The sequence below is a fragment of the Pipistrellus hanaki genome, assembly GCF_964339955.1.
Source record: "Pipistrellus hanaki genome assembly, chromosome: 15".
In the NCBI taxonomy this organism is placed as follows: domain Eukaryota; kingdom Metazoa; phylum Chordata; class Mammalia; order Chiroptera; family Vespertilionidae; genus Pipistrellus; species Pipistrellus hanaki.
In genome coordinates, this window is record NC_140517.1 from 49,521,659 (window position 1) to 49,542,317 (window position 20,659).

The 20,659-nt window shown below is 48.1% G+C and overlaps 1 protein-coding gene across 1 annotated transcript; it reads left to right on the forward strand.

The window, feature by feature from the left end:
* Positions 1 to 10,741: 10,741 nt before the first annotated feature.
* LOC311633915 (leukocyte immunoglobulin-like receptor subfamily A member 2) lies at positions 10,742 to 16,949 on the forward strand (the record flags this gene model as incomplete). Its single annotated transcript, XM_084906921.1, has 8 exons — positions 10,742 to 10,985; positions 12,077 to 12,376; positions 13,034 to 13,330; positions 13,568 to 13,876; positions 15,125 to 15,175; positions 15,323 to 15,397; positions 16,400 to 16,793; positions 16,889 to 16,949. 8 exons carry the CDS (start codon positions 10,742 to 10,744, stop codon positions 16,947 to 16,949), a joined length of 1,731 nt encoding a protein of 576 aa, XP_084763047.1.
* Between the last annotated feature and the right edge of the window lie 3,710 nt (positions 16,950 to 20,659).

Below are 20,659 nucleotides of genomic sequence, written 5' to 3' on the forward strand. Positions count from 1 at the left end.
GGCAGGGCTGAGGGGACTGGGTGACACCATCTTGTGGCTGTGGGCACTTCCATCTTTGATGGTGTGGCCGTCAGTTGGCATATTCCCTCCTTATTGGCTGTGGGTGCCACCATATTTGCAGTGGTGTGAGGTTCAATTAGCATATTTCCTTATTATTATTTATTTATTTTAAAATATATTTTTTAAAATTTTTTTCTTATATATTTTTTTTTTACAGAGAGGAAGAGAGAGGGACCGAGAGTCAGAAACATCCATTAGCTGCCTCCTGTACACTCCTGGCTGGGGATATGTCTGCAACCAAGGTACATGCCGTTGACCGGAATCAAACCTGGAACCTTTCAATCCGCAGGCAGATGCTCTATCCACTGAGCCAAACTGGTTTCGGCGTATTATTATTATAGAGAAAGGAAGGGGAAGAAAGAAAGAGAAACATCGATGTGAAGGATGGCTGCCTCCCATAAGTGTCCCTACCAGGGATCGAACTTGTGAAGATAGAGCCCGTGTCCTTTTGGTGTACAGGATGGTGCTCCAACCAACAGAGCCACCCTGTCCAGGACCCAGTCTGTTAACTTGTAGTCTCACCCAGTTGCCAGCATCCCAGACCGGGCCCAAGAGGAGTCCTTCTGGTGTAAACAGGGCAGAACTCACATTGTGGGACAACCTGGGCTGCTTCAGAGATTGTGATGCTGAGTTTGGGGCCCACATCGCAAGCTTCCGAATCCTCTCCCTGTTCAAGATTCTATGGATTGTGAGGGGAGTATAGGTCATTGTCAGCTACTGTCATCACCTAGTACTTTCCCCATACCCTCCTGCTCTGACTAAATCCTTTGCACTCCGAACCATTCTGGACATTGGCTACCAGCTACTCGACGCTACTTTGCGGCGGACACGTGCGTTGAATTAACTCAATTCCCCGTAATCACTAATAAACTGCAATGTCCCCTGAGAGGGGACATCCGAGTGATATGCTAGAATTCCGATGTCCCCTGAGAGGGGACAGCGGAGTGCAAAGGGTAAATATCTTACACTAGAGGCCTGATGCACAAAATTTGTGCAGGGTAGAGTCCCTAGGCCTGGCCTCCCCATCTCCCCATTTCCTCCTTTCCTCACTCCCCACAGCTGCTGGCTTCCCACCAAGTTCTGTGCTGCCCCCTAGTGGTCAGCACACGTCATAGTGAGTGATCGAACTCCCGCTCTCCCAGTGGAACTCCCAAGCAGGCAATTTGCATATTAGCCTTTAATATATATACACTACAGGCCCAGTGAACTGGCTGGTTTGATTCATGCACGGGGTGTGTGTGTGTGTGTGTGTGTGTGTGTGTGTGTGTGAGGTATGGTGTCCCTCAGTCCAGCCTTCACCTCCAATCTGGGACCCCCTCAGTGGATGTTCAACTGCTGGTTTAGGCCCGAGGATCAGCTTAAATCTGCACTCAGACATTCCTCTCACAATCCGGGACTGCTGGCTCTCAACCACCAGCCTGCCTGCCTGCCTGATTGCCCCTAACTGCTTCTGTCTGCCACCCTGATCACCCCCTAACCACTCCCCTGCCAGCCTGACTGACGTCTAACTGCCCCCAACTGCCCTCTCCTGCTGGCCATCTTGTGGTGGCCATCTTGTGACAACATGGAGGCGGCCATCTTGTGTGAGGTCGTGACGGTCAATTTGCACATCTCCTCTTTATTATATAGGATTTGACTCCTGCATAGAGGCCATATAGAGGACCAAACACAAGGGCTCAGCGAATGCAAAATTGCCATGGCCTCTGACCATGGTGCTGAAACTAGCAACCACAGAGCAATCAGTCAGCACCATGGACAGCAGCCGCAGACCCCGCCCCCCTCGCCCCCTCCTGGGGATGGGTCTTGATGGTTGAATTAGGGAAGGTGACCCCCAAACCCCAATCAGAAAGAATATATGCTCCCCATACATTCATAGCAGCCTTATTTACAATAGCTAAGATTTGAAACAACCCAGGTGCCCATCATTAGATGAACGGATAAAAAGCTGTGGGTCATTTGCACCGTGGAATACTACGCAGCTGTAAATAAGAGGGATGCCTTATGCTTTGGGGCAGCATGGGTGGGCCTGGAAAACACGATGCTAAGTGAAATAAGCCAGTCAGAGAAAGACAAGCATCACACGATCTCACTTACTTGTGGAATCGAATGAACAAAATGAAGTGACCAACACAACAAGACTCCAAGCAGAGAGGCAAGGAACAGACTGACCTACCTCGATGTGGGGGTTGGGGGACGAGAAGAGATAAACCAAAGAACTTATATACTTACATGCACAGCCCATGGACACAGCAATAGGGTGGTGGAGACCTGGAGGTGGGTGTCTGGGTGGATAGGGGCCTGGGAGGAGAGGGAGAAATAGGGAGAAAACAGGAGATATTTATAATACTTATCAACAATCTATACTAATAAAAGGGTAATATGCTAATTAGATTGGGCATCTTCTGGATATCCATCTGAATGGATGGGGGGTGGGGGTGGGGCTGAGGCAGAGATGGTTAGGGGTGATCAGGCCAGCAGGGGAGGGCAGTTAGGGGTGACCAGGCCAGCAGGGGAGGGCAGTGAGGGGTCCTCAAACTTTTTAAAGTGGGGGCCAGATCACGGTCCCTCAGAGAGCTGGAGGGCCGGACTATATGAACTACTAATTCCTACTGTAATACCTCGGCTGCGCTCACTGCCCAAAAAACCTGGTGGGCCGGATCAGACTCCTCTGCGGGCCGCATGTGGCCTGCGGGCCTAAGTTTGAAGACCCCTGAGCGATTAGACAGGCAGCCAGAGTGGTTAGGGGTGATCAGGCAGGCAAGCAGGTGAGTAGTTAGGAGCCAGTGGTCCCAGATTTCGAGAGGGATGTCCGACTGCCCGTTTAAGCCAGGATTGGGCCTAAACCAGCAGTCAGACATCCCCCGAGGTTTCCCATCTTGGTGAGGGTACGTGTCGGGATGAGGGACAACCCCTCCTGTGCACAAATTTTGTGCACTGGGCCTCTAGTAAAAAAAATATTAAAAAGAAAAAAGAATTCTGGATGGTGTCTAGAAACAGGTCCGGAGTTGCCAGAGCCACCCAGAGAAGGAGCTGAATGTTGCAGGAGGCAGGAAAGCTCAACCCGCGGACGAGGGCCAGGGCGACCACAGAGCGCCGTCACCCAGAGAAGCCACTTCCTTATCTGCTCGCCACGCGGCCAGGCAGACAGGAAGCGAAAGTGGGAGCAGCCGGGGCTGGGCTTGGCCATCCCTCTTATTTACAGCTGCGTAGTATTCCATGGTGCAAATGACCCACAGCTTTTTATCCGTTCATCTAATGATGGGCACCTGGGTTGTTTCAAATCTTAGCTATTGTAAATAAGGCTGCTATGAATGTATGGGGAGCATATATTCTTTCTGATTGGGGTTTGGGGGTCACCTTCCCTAATTCAACTTGGTACTATTCCGTGCACCGAGAGTTCCCTTTTCTCCACATCCTCGCCGGCACGCGTTGGTGGGAGGGCTGACTGGGTGCAGCCGCTCTGGAAAACAGTAAGTATGGAATTTCCTAAAAAAACAAAACAAAACAAAACAAAAGACACACACACACACACCCAGAAAATTGTTGGATCCAGCCATTCCATTTCTGGGAATATATCCTGTGAATCCTGGAACATCCATCTTGTGAAGGAAAAGAGCCACGTGCTGACCTGACAAGCTCAGGGGAGGCCTGCGTGGCAGTCCTGCAAACGCAGAGACCTAAAGTCACCACAAAAGATGGTTTGAAAATTAAATATTTTAACTACACACAGGTTATAGTGGGCAGTCATGTCCTAGGCTGATATTTTCCCAAAGATCAACTTAGATCTTCTTTTCTGAGCCCATTTGCCTTTTTGCCTCTAAGATAACGCATCTGTGAGATGTCTGGGTAACTTGTAACTTCCCTTTTTCCGGAGCCAGTGGGGCACAGCCAGATGTGGTGGGCGCCAGGACAGATGCCTCAAATTCCTTCGTTATCATGTTCATTGTTCCTGCACTCACCTGAATACATGTCCATCATTTTACTTTTTATCCAATCCCAGGGGTTTCCCACCGCTTTGCTTTCTCCCGCCTCCTTACTCCATCACCAATGAATTTCATGTAACCCACCTATGTCCCTCCTTTGATTGCAATGTATAAATAGAAATGTAACCCGCCATTCTTCGGAGCATTATCTCAATCCATAGAGGTTCTGCTTCCCGGCATATGTCGTCAGTTTGGCTCAAATAAACTCACAAAAAAAAATTCTTTACAGGTTTCAATTTTTTTTTTTTTTTTTTTTTTTTTTTTAACAATCTGAAGCATTATTTACAAAAGCCAGGATCTCGAAACAGCCCACATGCCCATCAGCAGATATGCTCTCACATCTCCTCCAGGATTTTCCGAACCGCAGCCTTGGCTTCTCTGCCATTTGTGTCGCCGGTTTCCGTGTCTCTAAGTGTGTTTTCAGGGGATTGTTCGCTGTCTTGTCGAGCTGCCTCGCTACCTTGTTACCCGGGCTAGTATTGGATGTTACCTCTTCCCTGGGCATCCATCCCTGTGTGGGTTGGACTTCTCTAGCCCACGAACAGGAAGCTGTCTTTCTATTGTGCTCCAGTAGGTGGCGCTGCATCACAATGTGAATTTTTTTTTCTTTTTTTTTTTTTTTTTAGCTCAATGAGCTAGCTGCGCCGTCTTGCGTGGGTGAAGGTGAATCCCTCCAAGTTCCTTGCTGTTTTGGGCTGGGGACGGGTGGCCTTGACCCTCTGCCCCGGTGCCCCCTGTGTTCCTTTGTGTAGCCTTTGCCCAGAGTGTACCCTTTGCCCCGGGAGAGATGTGATCCTGCAGAATTAGCTGCTGGGCGCATGTCCTTGGACACCGACTGCCTGGGACCCACAGCCCACGTGGAGGGCGAAGGGAGGTGACCTCAGGGAGGCTGACAGGCGGTGGCCAGCCTTTGAGGCTTCTTTTTTCCCCCTGAGTTGCCACAGTCGCTCTCTCCTGCTGTGCTCCTGTCCAAGTCTCTGGGCTGGCTGTAGTGATTGCTGCTGTCTCTCTGTTCCCCCAGGCGGAAGGGGTGTCAGCAACAACCAGATTCCCCCTCATCCTCCCCTCCTCGGCTGCGTTTATGGCCGGCTCCCATCCCCCTTTTGACCCACTTGCCCACTTTTATTATTTTATTAAACATATATATTTTTTTTATTGATTTCGGAGAGGAAGGGAGAGGGAGAGAGAGAGGGAGATAGAAGCATCAAAGAGAGAGAATCATTGACTGGCTGCCTCCTGCACGCCCCCTGCTGGGGATGGAGCCCACAATCTGGGCATGTGCTCTTGATGGGATTTGAACTCTGAACCCTTCTGTCCACAAGTCAAAGCTCTATGGCACTGAAACAAACCAGCTAGAGTCCCACCTTTATTTTTCAATTAAAAATATTTTTATTGATTTTAAGAGAGGAAGGGGGGAGAGAGAGAGAGAGAAAGAGAGAGAGCTCAAACTGGTTTGGCTCAGTGGATAGAGCCTCAACCTGAGGACTGAAAGGTCCCAGGTTCGATTCCGGTCAAGGGCATGTACTTTGGTTGCGGGCATATCCCCAGTAAGGGGTGTGCAAGAGGCAGCTGATCGATGACTCTCTCTCATCGATGTTTCTAACTCTCTATCCCTCTCCCTTCCTCTCTATACAAAATCAATAAAATATATTAAAAAAAAAGAGAGAGAGAGAAACATCTATAATGAGAGAGAATCATTGACTGCCTGCCTCCTGCACGCCCCCCACTGGGGATCAAACCTGCAACCCGGGCCTGTGCCCTGACCTGGAAGCACGCCTTGACCTCTTGGTTCACGGGTCCACGTCTCTCAACCACGGAGCCACACTTGCCGGGTCCACTCTCCCACCTTGAGATGAGTCCACGCGTGGGTCTATCAGGCCTCTCTGCGCGCTGAGTGGGGACCCCGCTGTGGAGATACGGCTGTGCCGATGGCTGTGACTTCCAGGGGAGGGGCGAGGGGAGCCCCCCACGCTGCCATTCCTCTGATGCCCCTCTCCCCCAGACTGTCTTAGACACGGAGCTCTGGCCACAAACGCTGGGCTGATGTAACTTTGACTTTGTGGTCGAGTGTCTTCAAGGTGGATTCCTCGAGAGAGCGCGGACTCATTATGCAATCTGGCGGGCTGGGGGAAGCCGCCCCCCTCCGCTTTGCAGCCCTTCCTGCCACGTGTGACACCAGCGGTGGCCTCCCCACTTCCTCCCCGGCCGCCGTCCTGGCCACAATCGGAAGCGCTCCGACCTGATAGGGCGCGCGCAGGTTTCCCCTGCGGCTCGCCCCAGGGTGGCTCTTGTCACCCCTGGGTGGAGCATCTGGTTACAGGGTTGTACATCCTCTGCGTGCACTTGCTGCGAGCTGGGGGTTAGTGTCTCCTCATTGGCCTCACGTTGTGTCCTCGGTCAGGGCTTTATTTTTATTTTATTTTATTTTTTATTTTTTTATTTTATTTTTTTATTTTTTTAAAAATAATTCTGCAGTGATAGCTCCCAATTTTATTTATTTATTTATTAAAATATATTTTATTGATTTTTCTTACAGAGAGGAAGGGAGAGAGATAGAGAGCTAGAAACGTCGATGAGAGAGAAACATCAACCAGCTGCCTCTTGCACACCCCCTACCGGGCATGGGCCCGCAACCAATGTACATGCCCTTGATCGGAATCGAACCTGGGACCTTTCAGTCCGCAGACTCACGCTCTACCGCTGAGCCAAACCAGTTTCGGCTTTATTTTATTTTTTAAAAAATAATTCTGTAGTGATAGCTCCCAATTTATTTATTAAAATATATTTTATTGATTTTTCTTACAGAGAGGAAGGGAGAGAGATAGAGAGCTAGAAACGTCGATGAGAGAGAAACATCAACCAGCTGCCTCTTGCACACCCCCTACCGGGGATATGCCCGCAATCAATGTATATGCCCTTGACCGGAATCGAACCTGGGTCCTTACAGTCCGCAGACCCACGCTCTACCGCTGAGCCAAACCTGTTTCGGCTTATTTTATTTTTTTAACAACAAACATTTATTTTCTGCCCTGATTGGTTTGGCTTAGTGGACAGAGGGTCGGCCTGCTAACTGTAAGGTCCTATATCCTTTCTGATTGGTGTTTCTAGTTTCTTGGGATATATTCCTAGAGGTGGGATTACTGGGTCAAATGGGAGTTCCATTTTCAACTCTTTGAGGAAGCTCCATACTGTTCTCCACAGTGGTTGCAACAGGCTGCATTCCCACCAGCACTGCAGTGCACGAGGGTTCCTTTTTCTCCGCATCCTCTCCAGCACTTGTCGTTTGTCGATTTAAAAAAAAAATTTTTTTTATTGATTTTTTTACAGAGAGGAAGGGAGAGGGATAGAGAGCTAGAAACATCAATCAGCTGCCTCCCGCCTCCCCCCGCACCCCCCTCCCCCCAGGGATGTGCCCGCAACCAAGGTACATGCCCTTGACCGGAATTGAACCTGAGACCCTCCAGGCTGCAGGCTGACGCTCTACCCACTGAGCAATTGGCCAAGGCTGTCTGTCATACATGTGTATATTTTTGTGTATTCCTCTCTCTCTCTTTTTTTTTTAACGAGCAATGCATTGTGCAATGAGCGACTGACCACCTGCCTTCGGATGACCCGGCCTCGGTCAGCACTCTGACCCTGTCTGTCTGGTTCACGGATGGACATTCACGTGACTGGCTGACATTGCAGGATTCCAAGAGACATCGGCTAGATGGCCGCGGACAGAGAGAAAGGCATTCCCATCTAGGGAGTTCCTGAGAAACGGGAAGTGGTGTCTCCCCTCCCCTAGCACACCCACGAGGCTGACTCAGGAGGGGAACCCGGAACCCGGGACCCCTCCAGGGAGAGGTCACAGCTGTCAGGCTCAAGCTCCCGGGGAGGGCCCAGGGCACCACGGATCTGCCCTCCATACACGGGACACACACGCACAGGGAGGGAGCCGCTCGCCTTCCTCCGAGCCCAGGCATGGGAACACCGCCCTCTGCCCGCAGGCTGTGGGTCTGTCTGCTGTGCCAGGCTGCCTGGTTCTGTCTCTCCGCACAGCCTTGTCCAGTGGGAGGCGGTGTCATGACCATCGTCTCCACGGCCTCTGTCTGCCTCGGTGAGTTCTGGGGAGGGCAGGGGTAAACACCCCCGGGGAGGAAGCCATCTCTTGAAAAGATCCCATGAACTGGCCCTGGCCTGTTGGCTCAGTGGATAGAGCATTGGCCTGTGGACGGAAGGGCCCCCGGTTTGATTCCGGTCAAGGGCATGGACCTCGGTTGCAGGCTCCTCCCCAGAGCCAGGCCTTGGTCAGGGCTCCTGCAGGAGGCAACCCATTGATGTGTTTCTCTCACATCGATACTTCTCTGTCTTTCCCTCTCTCTCCCACTCCCTCTAGAAATCAATGAAAAAATATCCTTGGTTGATATATATATATATATATATATATATATATATATATATATATTTTTTAATTTCATTATTATTATTTAAATGTATTTATTGACTTTTTTTTACAGAGAGGAAGGGAGAGGGACAGAGAGTTAGAAACATCGATCAACTACCTCCTGCACACCACCCACTGGGGATGTGCCCGCAACCAAGGTATATGCCCTTGGCCGGAATTGAACCTGGGACCCTTGAGTTCACAGGCCAACGCTCTGTCCACTGAGCCAAACTGGCTAGCACTTATTATTATTTTTTTTAAATTTCTTTATTGATTACAAAGTTACATATGTGTCCTTATTCCCCCATTCCCCTCATCCCTTCTTCCTCATGCCCTCACCCCCCCTGGTGTCCGTGTCCACTGGTTAGGCTCATGTGCATGCATACAAGTCCTTTGGTTGATCTGTCCCCCTTTGCCCCCTCCCTCCCCTACCTTCCCTCCAAGGTTTAATGGTCTGATCGATGTTTCTCTGTCTCTGGACCTATTTTTGTTCATCAGTTTATGTTGTTCATTATGTTCCATAAATGAGTGAGGTCATGTGATATTTACCCTGTTTCCTCGAAAATAAGACAGTGTCTTATATTAATATTTGTTCCCAAAGATGCACTAGGTCTTATTTTCAGGGGATGTCTTATTTTTCCATGAAGAAGAATACGGTACCCATTTATTGTTAAATGAAAATAAAGGAAATTTATTACCTGTATCTGGTACGGTAGTACGGTAGTTGTCAACACAAACCAGACAAACTGTGAATCCTACAGTATCAAGAATTTACTCATTTATTCAATGACAATCATGTCATCATCTTCTGGAACATCATCATAACAATCCAATTCCTGAATTTCCTGGTGAATTTCTTGTGACTCCATTTCTTTCAGAATCAGTGGACCAAATCTCTCATGTTTAGCCTAGGGGAGGCCTTATTTTCGGGGGATGCCTTATATTTCACTCAGAAGGAAACCTGTAAGTAGGTCTCATTTTCAGAGGATGTCTTATTTTCGGGGAAACAAGGTATCTTTCTCCGACTGGCTTATTTCGCTTAGCATGATGCTCTCCAGTTCCATCCATGCTGCTGCAAATGGTAAAAGTTCCTTTAAAAAAAATTTTTTTTTATAGTGGCCTAGTATTCCATTGTGTAGATGTACCATAGTTTTTTAATGCACTCATCTGCCGATGGGCACTTAGGCTGTTTCCAGATCTTAGATCCCATGAACTGGCCCTAGCCAGTTGGTTCAGTGGATAGAGCGTTGGCCTGTGGATGGAAGGATCCAGGGTTCGATTCTAGTACCTCAGTTGCAGGCTCCTCTCAGGCCCAGACCCTGGTCAGGGCTCCTGCAGGAGGCAACCCATCAATGTATTTCTCACATTGATGCTTCTCTGTGTCTTTCCCTCTCTCTTCCACTCCCTCTGAAAATCAATGGAGAAATATCCTCGGTGAGTATTTAAAAAAAAAAAAAAAAAAAAAAAAAAGGTCCCATGATACTGAAATATCATGGCTGACATGTACACATAAGGAACTGTTTGACATTGAAATTGGGTCTCAAAAGAACGGGTGGGCCAGAAAGAAGCTCACTACAGACTGATTCATATGCCTTTCAGCATAACGATCATTGCTTGTCTCATTTTTGGTTCTTATAAGTATAGTTCCAGTAGGACATGATCTCACTCATCTAGGGGAAATGGTGAACCACAAAGACTGATGAACAAGAACAGACCCAGAGATAAGGAGCCATGGGTCAGACTGTTAGACCTCAGAGGGAGGGTGTAGATAAAAGGGAGAGATCAATAAGGGCTTGAGTGCACACATATGAGCCTAACCAGGGGGTAAGGACAATAGGGGGGTGGGAGTATGAGTGGGGGGAAGAGAGGGATTGGAATGGGGGGTTGAGGACAAATATGTGATACCTTAATCAATAAAGAAATAATTAAAAAAAGATCCCATGAGCTGGAAGGCTCGGGGAAAGGGCTTCTGCTCAGGAATCAGCCGTTTTACCGGGATCTCTCTTCCAGGGCTGTGTCTGGGCTGGAAGGTCCACTGGAATAGAGGTGAGCCCATCCCCTTGGCATCCCGGGTCCTGCCTCCTCCCCCGGGGACATCTGGGGGAATGGAGGGAGGAGTGGCATTCTGAGCTGAGGAACAGGACACGTGCGTGAGGACCCTGGAGGCTGGTCACTGGGGGGAAACCGAGGCACGGAGCCTAAGGGGACCGCAACCTCCGACTCCCTCCTAGAGGCTCTGCCTAAACCTACCATCTGGGCATCACCGAGTGCCATGGTGACCGTGGGGAGTCCGGTGAGCATCTGGTGCCGCGGGTCTCGGAAGGCGGACCAGTACCACCTGCATCAGGAGTGGGCCCCACAGCCCCTGAGAACCGTGCTCCCCCAGGGACCCAGGGACACGGCTGAGTTCCCCATTCCACGTGTGACCCACGGCCTCGCGGGGAGGTACCACTGCACATATAACCGTTGGAGAGCCTCGTCCGCCCCCAGCGAGCCGCTGGACTTGGTGGTCACCGGTGAGCAGATGCCTCCTCGGGGCACAGGGGAAGGGATCACTCTTCCCACGGCCAAGCCTTGGGAACCCTGTGGGGGCGTGGGTCCTCTCCTTCGGCTGTTGTTGTTGTTGTTGTTTTGGAAAAGCAAGTGGACATTGATTGGCCACGCACTGAGGATGATGGGACAGGGAAGGACATAGAAGGAGCCCAGGCTGGGCGGTTATGGCTCACTGGGGTGGAGGGGGGAGAGGGAAGGGGGTCAGAGAAAAGGGGCCTCGGGGTTCAGGGGGTTGGTGAGCCTGGTATGAGCTGCCACTGCCTGTTGCTCCCCTGGTTGCAAGTATTGGGGGTGGAGTCCCTTGCCATTTAGGAGATATGTACCTGTGTGGGAAGGATGGGGAAGGAAATGGCATGGGAGAGCGTCTGTGTTTTTGTAGAAAAATATTTGTATTGATGTCAGAGAGGAAGGGAGAGAGAGAGAACAGAGAGAGAGAGAGAGAGAGAGAGAGAGAGAGAGAGAGAGAGAGATATCAATTATGAGCCCTAACTGGCTTGGCTCAGTGGGTAGAGCGCTAGCCTGCGGACTGAAGCGTCCTGGGTTTGACTCCAGCCAGGGACACATGCCTAGGTTGTGGGCTCAATCCCCAGTGGGGGGCATGCAGGAGGCAGCCGATCATTGACTCTCTCTCATCATTGATCTGCAGGCTGACGCTCTATCCACTGAGCAAAACTGGCAAGGGCATGCTTCACTCTTTGGATGCATCATAGCAGTGGAATCATGCAGCATCTGTCATTCTGTCACTGGCCCATGTCACTTAGTATAATGTCCTCAAGCATCTTCTCCTTTTTTTTTTTTTAATATACTTTAATTTCAGAGAGGAAGGGAGAGAGAGAGAGAGATTGAAACATCAATGATGAAAGAGAATCATGGATTGGCTGCCTCCTGCACACCCCCTACTGGGGATTGAGCCCACAACACAGGCATGTGCCCTTGACCGGCATCAAACCCGGGACCCTTCAGTCCTCAGCCCTCTGTGCTATCCACTGAGCCAAAACAGCTAGGGCGTCACCTTCTCCTCTTTGAAGGTTCCTTTCCTCTTGTTCTTTTCCAGGAATGTTTGACCCACCCACCTTGTCTGCCTTGCCAAGCCCTGTCGTGGCTTCTGGAGGGAGCGTGACCCTGCAGTGTGGCTCCTGGCAGGGGTTTGACTGGTTTTATCTGAGTGACAAAGGGCGAGGTGGCCACCACCATCTGTACTCACAGCGCCAAGATGACGGATGGTTCCAGGCCCTCCTTACCGTGGGCCCCGTGAGACCCACTAACTGGTGGGCATACAGGTGCTATGGTGTCTTCTCGGGTTCTCCTTACGTGTGGTCTTCCCCAAGCGGCCTCGTGGAGCTTCTGATCTCGGGTGAGAAAGTCTCGGCATTGCCCCGGAATCCCCTGGGTCTCCGGGCAGGTGGGGAGGAGTCTGGTCCCAGGGGGAGCACCGTGTTGGATGAGGTTGGAGCGAGAACACTCAGGGATCGAGAAAACCAGGGCAGAGGGGAGTGAAGAGAGCCTAACCCTCTTACAAATGTGTCTCTCCCAGTCTTACTCCCTGGCCTCTACTCAAGGGTGTTTCATTGCTCCTCCTGTTCCCATAGTTCTAAGACCTTCCCATCCCTCACAACCATCCCTTCTTGTCTGTGCTCGCCGCCCTCCATTGCTGACAGGATGCCAAGTCTGCATGTGAGCTGGGGGCAGGCGTCTTACCTGTCACCAGGATGTCCACCCAGGGTCACTGGGGGTTGACCCCCCAGAGGAGAGGTTGTATCCACTGTAGCATCTGTACCGGCCTGGGGTACATCCCTTATCCCAAAGGGATGGGATAAGGGATGGGAAGATCTTAGGAACAGAAGGAGCAATAAAACACCCTTGAATAGAGGCCAGGGGGTAAGGCTAGGAGAGACACACTCACGGTGTTAGTGCAAACTCCTTCCTCTTCCAGCGAGAAAACCAGGGCAGAGGGGAGTGGAAGAGAGCCTAATCCTCTCACAAATTCGACCACCTTCCCCCTCCCCCCCAGGTGTTTCCAGGAAACCATCCCTCTCTGTCCTGCCAGGCCCCGTGGTGGCCCCTGGAGATACCCTGATCCTACGATGTCAGTCTGATGTCAACTACGACAGATTCTCTCTCTTCAAAATGGGGGAACATGACCTCCCCCAGGAACTTGGCCGGCAGCCCCAGGCTGGGCTCTCTCAGGTAGACTTCTCCCTGGGCCCGGTGAGTGTCTCCCATGGGAGCCGGTACCGATGCTACGGTGGATACAACCTCTCCTCTGAGTGGTCGGCTCCCAGTGACCCGGTGGACATCTTGGTGACAGGTGAGGCGCCCGTCCCCAGCTCACACGCAGACTTGGCATCCTGTTGGCAATGGAGGGCTGCGAGCACAGACAAGAAGGGATGGGATGAGGGATGGGAAGATCTTAGAACAATGGGAACAGAAGGAGCAATGAAACACCCTTGAGCAGAGGCTCCGAGTGGCATCTCTGCTCAAGAGGTCAAGGGAAGGGGGAACGAGGAAGGAGTTTGCACTAACACCATGGATGTGTCTCTCCCAGCCTTATTTCCTCAGGACACGTTGCCCACTCTGTCAGCCCATCCAGGCCCCACCATGGCCCCAGGAGAGAATGTGACCCTGCGGTGTCAGACTACGAGTTTGTTTGACACGTTCCTCCTGTTCAAGGAGGGAGACGTCGGTCCCCCTCTGCACCTCAGGTCCCAGTATCAAGACGGAGTGTTTCAGGCAAACTTTCCCATGAATCCCGTGACCCTGGACCACTGGGGCACTTACAGATGCTACGGGTCACTCAACAGCACCCCCATCCAGTTGTCAAGTCCCAGTAACCCACTGGAGCTCAAGGTGGAAGGTGAGGAGCTGTCCATGGTGTCTTCCTGCCTTCCCACCCCATTCCACCATTCTCTGTGTCTGGATCACCTCCTCCAATGAACCACATCTGTCCGTCTTTCCCTCCGTTGCCCTCCTCTGAGTCCAGGCACCACTGTCCCCCACTGGGCTTTCATTCCCATGTGTGGAATGCATCAGCATCAGAAAAGACAAAGAGGTCTTTCTTTATTTTTCCTCTTCTTTTACCACTTCTTTTTCTTGTTCTTCTTCTCGTTTTTCTTGTTCCTCTTGTTCTTTTCCTACTTTTTCCTCCTTCTCCTTCTTTTTCGTTTTTAGTTAATCCTCACCCAAGGATATTTTTCATTGATCTTTTAGAGAGAGTGGAAGAGAGAGGGAAAGACGTAGAGAAACATCGATGTGAGAGAAGCACATTGCTTTTCAGAGAAAATAAAATGGAGGGAGAGGGAGAGAGACATACATGGATGTGATAGAGACACATAGATTGATTGCCTCCTGCATACACTCTAACCAGAGAACACCCTAACCCTTTGGCGTGTGAGCCAATTCTCCAACCATTTATATATTTTATATAATACATGTACTATATATTGTATGCATATATGTCCATTATACATATTATTTATATATTTACATATAAATATATAACATATCTCATGTAATTGCATATATATTATACATGGCACACATAAATGTATATACATCCGTACATAAATCTATTTCTACAAAGTCCACAACTATTTGGAGAATGAATGAATACATGAAATAACAAAATAAAATCACTGCAGTCTCTGGATTAAGGTGAACTGGCTGAGGTTGGACAAAGACTGGTTTATTTCTGACCCTCAGGAACCCCTGGACACCCAACTCTCATTCATGGATCCAGGGCCTTCATTGAAAGATGAACTCCAATGTTTGGGAGATCAAGTTTAGCTTGGGCTATTGCTACAGACAGATAAGAGACCAAGAAAAAGCTGAACTTCAACAGATTATAAACATGTTCACTATAAGCCTGTGGCATAGGGTGTGACCCACCGCCCCCCCTTTTTTTTAAATACCCCAAACCTAAGTCTAAGTGAGAGGAAATCAGAGACTCTAGGGTTTTCCCCTCAACTATAGTTGTTCAAGGCAACATCGTGAATGTAGATATAACATGTTTGTGAGTAGGGATATACAATAAGGTAGATTCTGAGTCCATGCTGGGCTGAAAAGGCTTCCAGCTCCTCACCCTCTCTGGTTTTCTGATTCTCAGGGGATCCTGTTACCATCATCCCATCAACGCAGACCCCAAATTCCACAAGTGGTAAGTAATCAGACATGTTTACCTTGGCGACTGGGAAGTTCCATGGAGGTGGGGGAGGAGGGCGCGGCAGCTACACATCTGATGTGGGTATTGATTTGAGTGTGACTCACCATATCCTCCATGACCACTTTCTCCCATTATCACCAGGACCCCACATCCCAGATTATACAGTGGAGAATCTCATTGCCATGGGCCTGTCTGGATTGGTCCTGGGGGTGTTAGGTGTGTTGGTGTGTCATGCGTGGTACAGCGAGAGAAGGTCCCCAGGGATAAACTGAAGATGGAGTACACGCATCCCTCAGAAATGATGCCATAACCACAGAGGCAAGGTTGTGAGGGCAAAGAAGGTACTGAAAGCGGGAGCCACAAGCTGTGTAAACTCTGTGCTGAGAACCTAAAGGATGTGAAAGTTAGTGCTGGAGGGGATGACAGTGGCTGGGCATATTCCTCATGGGAGGCCCCTCCAACATGACCCTTGCCCTTGCATTTCCCTCTCCTCAATGTTTGGCTGCTCTTATCTCCCATCTCAGTGACCCAATGCTATGTCCACATGAAGAGATTATGTTCATAACTCCACTCTTTCTCATGCTTGCTCCTACACTGTATTGCACATGTCGTCTTTATCACACCTACATTCCCTGGTGTGAGTTGCTCTGTGCCTTGAGCTCCAAGTGCAGAGACTCCGGTAAACGTGGTTGAGTAACCAGATCAGTGAACTAATATTTACATCCAGCCCATGGGGTGAAAGCTAAGAATGCCACCCCAGAACAGTGTCTGGATTCTGCAGGTTCCTTTCTCTTCACCTGGTGCTTATTATGTGGCTCCTCCCACAAGATCAGCGCTTGGAATCCACACACTCCTGTGTGGCCTCATGCAGGGGTCAGCCCGTCTGTCAGCCTGTCTTGCTTTCCTGTGACGCTGGTAGCGATGATGGTGCTTCGTGGCTGTGGTGCCAAGGAAATGAGATTGTGAACTGTAGGACAATAAACGCATGTTTGTTTGTTGTTGCTGTTTGTTTTTATTTTGATATTAACTGCTGGAGAGAGGATGGAGCAAATAGCATTTCACACACTACTGGCAAGTGTACAATTTGGGGTTTCTGCCAATTTGGGGAATTTTCTGTTTTAGAGAGAGTAATTTTCAGACATGATCATCATCATCATCATCATCATCATGACCTTCATGGTCATCATCACATCATTATCTTCATCAACATCACTACAGCCATTATGAGCATCACCATTACCAGCATCACTGCTATCATCATCATCATCATCATCATCATCGTCATTACCATAACTATCTCCATCATCACCATCACCATCATTAACATGACCATCACCATGATCATCTCCACCATCACCACCACTATTAACCCCATCATTGTCATCATTGTTATAACCATCATTACCATAACTGTTTTTATCACCATCACAATGATTATCATCAACACCATTACCATTATGATCATTATCACCATCACAATGATTATCATCATCACTAATCACCAAAATCATCATCAACCCATAATCACCATCATCACCATCCTCTCCATAATCAACAGCACCGTTATAACCATCATCACCATCACCAATCAACTGGCATCATCACTATCACCGTCACTATCATTACCATCACCATCACAATTATCATCATCATCATCATCATTACCATCATTACCATGAGCATCACTGTCCTGATCATTGTCATCAGCTTCATCTCCAACACAATCATCATCATCATGACATCATCACCAACATATTACCGTCAGTGAATCATCAATGTCATGATCATTTTCATCACCTTCATCATCATCATCATCATTAACACTATCATCATTATTACAACATCAGCAGCAGCAGCATCACCAGCATCACCATCATCACCATCATCAACACTATTATCATCATCATCACTTTCACTGCTATCATCAGTGTTACCATTATCACCATCATCATCATTACCACCACATTGTCATCATTGTCTTCATCATAATTATCTCCATCTCCATCACTATCATTGTTACCATGATATCATCATTGGCATCGTCATCACTATCCTCATCCTCACCACCATCATCAATGTCACCATCACCATCATCACCATCACCATCGTCATCACATTACCATCATCATCATTGCCTTCATCATCATCATTATAACCAACACTATCATCATTATCATGGAATCCTCATCATCCGCACCATTCATATTATCACTAAGTTTTAATCAATATTTCCATCTCCTTGTGTTGGGAGTAAATAAAAAGTGGAGATAAACAAAACTCTCTTTTTTTCCTTCCAAGTTCAGAAACTTGTTATTTTTAAAATGTCAATTATTATTTTTTTATTTTCCAACACAGTTGATGTACATGTATAAGATTACCTTAGTTTCAGGAATACAATCCAGTGATTTGACATTTATATAACTTACAAAGTGGTCACCCTGATAAATCTAATACCCATCTGACATCATACATAGGTATTACAATATTATTGACTATAATCTCTATGCTGTACTGTACATTCCCATGAGTATTTTGTAACTACAAATTTGTGCTTCTTCTTCTTCTTTTTTTAAAAATACATTTCATGGATTTTTTACAGAGAGGAAGGAAGAGGGATAGAGAGTTAGAAACATCAATCAGCTGCCTCCTATATACCCCCTACTGAGGATGTGCCCACAACCAAAGTACATACCCTTGACAGGAATCGAACCTGGGACCTTTCAGTCCGCAGGCTGACACTCTATTCACTAAGCCAAACCAGTTTTGGCAAATTTGTGCTTCTTAATCCCTTCCATTTTCTTTTGTTTTATTAATCCTCACCTGAGGATATTTTTTCCATTGATTTTTAGAGAGAGTTGAAGGGATGGGGTTGGATGGGGGGGGTAGGAGAGAGAGAGAGAGAGAGAGAGAGAGAGAGAGAGAGAGAGAGAGAGGGAGTATTAGAGCTTTGTACATTGTAGTTGGGCTTCAGTTGCGGGATAAAAGATGAGTGATGAGAGTGGAGAGTGGAGTTAGCTGGGGAGGATGAAAACAAGGGTCTTGGAGATGCACCAAGAGGCTCAGGCAATTCCACATGCAGGTTCAAGGGGAAAACGCCACATTCAAAGGCGAAGAGCCCTGCTCACTGCCTCAAACTGAGATGTGAGCAAAGGGGATGAGTTGATGTTTCTAAGATGGTGAATGTTGCTTAGCTAAAGGGTTCTGACTTAACTGGCTGCTAAGTTCCAGAATCCTGTCCAGAGTCCAAAGGCATGGGGAAGGTGGCCATGCAAAGAGATGGGGAGACTGGAAGGTGTGTCTGGAGCAAAGCCAATGGCCACTGCTCCCACCTCCTTTGAGGCCATGCTGGGAATTGGGATATCTGCACCTTAAATCCTTAAGATGGGAACTAGTCTCTGAATCAAGTGGACTCTCCCCCTGATAGAATGATCTCAGGAAATTCTTGAGGCTTTCCGATGGGTTCTGTTTCTCATATCATAGGAGATGATGATATGAGAAAGCTAGTGGGGACGAGGAGGGAGGCATTGATGAATCTCCTTCTGCTGAGGGGAGGAGAAAGAAGCATGTCCACTCTGGAGATAAACTATCTGTGTGAATGTCTGGAAGGGGTGGGGGTGAGAGAGGAGAGGGGGGACATGAGGCGAAAGAAGAAGTAGAAGAAAAAGAAGAAGGATTCGTAAAAGGAGGAAGAACAGGAGGAGGAAGAGTTGAGGAAGAAGAAGGAGGGTGATGAGAGGAATAATGGGGAGGAGGAGGAGAAGAAAAGAGAAGTGACAAAAAGAGAGAAAATGCTCTTGGCTTCCAACATCCTGTCGATGTCCCCTGTCATCTAACTGGTCTTGATCTTCCCTCTGCTCTTTTGGAGTGGAAGCCACATCTTGAGGAATTCTGGTTCCTACCTTAGAAAGACACACAACAACATGCCTTTCCTGTCACTCGTGTAGGAGTGGAGGCATTTAACTTTAGGATATATGTTTTCTTTGATCTGGTTTGGTAAATTCTACAGCTATCATCTGGTGGCTTGGCACCCATAGTTCCTGGGTGCCAAGCCACCAGGAAGAGTGGGTATGGTAGCTACAAACCTAATTAAAAATTCACAAAGTAAAACAGACACAGAGCAAAAATGGTTCAGTCTTTACATTTGGTTTAATCCCTGCTTCCTCTTTCCTCTCCCATCTTCTGCTTCGGTCTGAAATTAGAAGGAGAACACAACTGAACCATAATTAATCACCACCTAATCATTCCAGGGAATGCTCATTGAAACGAATCCCAATAAATTAATTACAATTTTTGTTTTTTAAAAAAGAGTTAAACAGCCAAAACTGGTTTGGCTCAGGGGATACAGCCTGTGGACTGAAAGGTCCCGGGTTCGATTCCGGTCAAGGGCATGTACCTTGGTTGGGGCACATCCCCAGTAGGGGGTGTGCAAAAGGCAGCTGATCGATGAGAGAGAATCTAACTCTCTGTCCCTCTCTGTAAAAAATCAATAAAATCTATCAATCAATAGAGTTAAATAATCGCAGTACTTAGCAAAGTAGTCCTCTAATGGTGGAAACTACATCCGGGCCATCTGAGGTGGCTAAGTGAGTGAGACAGAACAAGAATTGAGAATTGGCTGCCTGCCTGGACCTTCCTGCATAACTCAGGGTGAGCAGAGCGTTCACGTACTCGTGGCCTGGAGTGGACAGAGGGAGCTATGATGTGAAAGGAAGCATGTGAGAATTTTCTGGAGGCCCAAGGGAAAGAAAGGGTCATAACCTGCCTTAATGCATTATCTGGTATCATCAACACTCAAAGAAACTTCTGGAAATTCTTCCCTGAAGGAAGAGTTTATTCTCATTGATTTGTACCTTTGGATTATCATTGTGTAGTATTATAATTTCTATAAATCAGACATATCTTTACAATTCCTGCATTTTCACAAAATTTTCATTGCTCTCCATGAATTGGGAAACCAGGACTGCTGCCAAGAAAAAAAGAAAAGTGTAGGGAGTATTATAAGACTTAGAATAGACGGTGGCCATTTTTGAGTGAAATTTTGGCCATGCAAGAACCTTCCCTCACATGTATGGTAGCTGTTCTCCTCTGGTGGGGTATTACATGGAAAATAGGGAGGGAAAGGCAGGATGAGGCATTTCTTCAAAGGCCTTGAATCAGGGGAGAATTTGAATGTGCACATCTTGGGGAATTGAGCAAACACAGGCTCTGGGTGAGGAGAATGTGTCCGGAAGTGAGACAGAAGGACAAAAAGGGAAGCTGACTCAAGAGCCCTTACTGACTCAATAATCAAAGTCACCCAACAGTAAAAAAAATCAAATAAGTAATGGATGTACAATTAATGTATAGTAACCACTCTCACACACACCAATAAGTCTCAACCTCACCTTGAATGCCAACAACTACAGAAAGGAACATTGTAAGCAATGAATGAACAAACAAGACAGAAACAAACTCTTAGAAACAGAGGACAAACTGAAA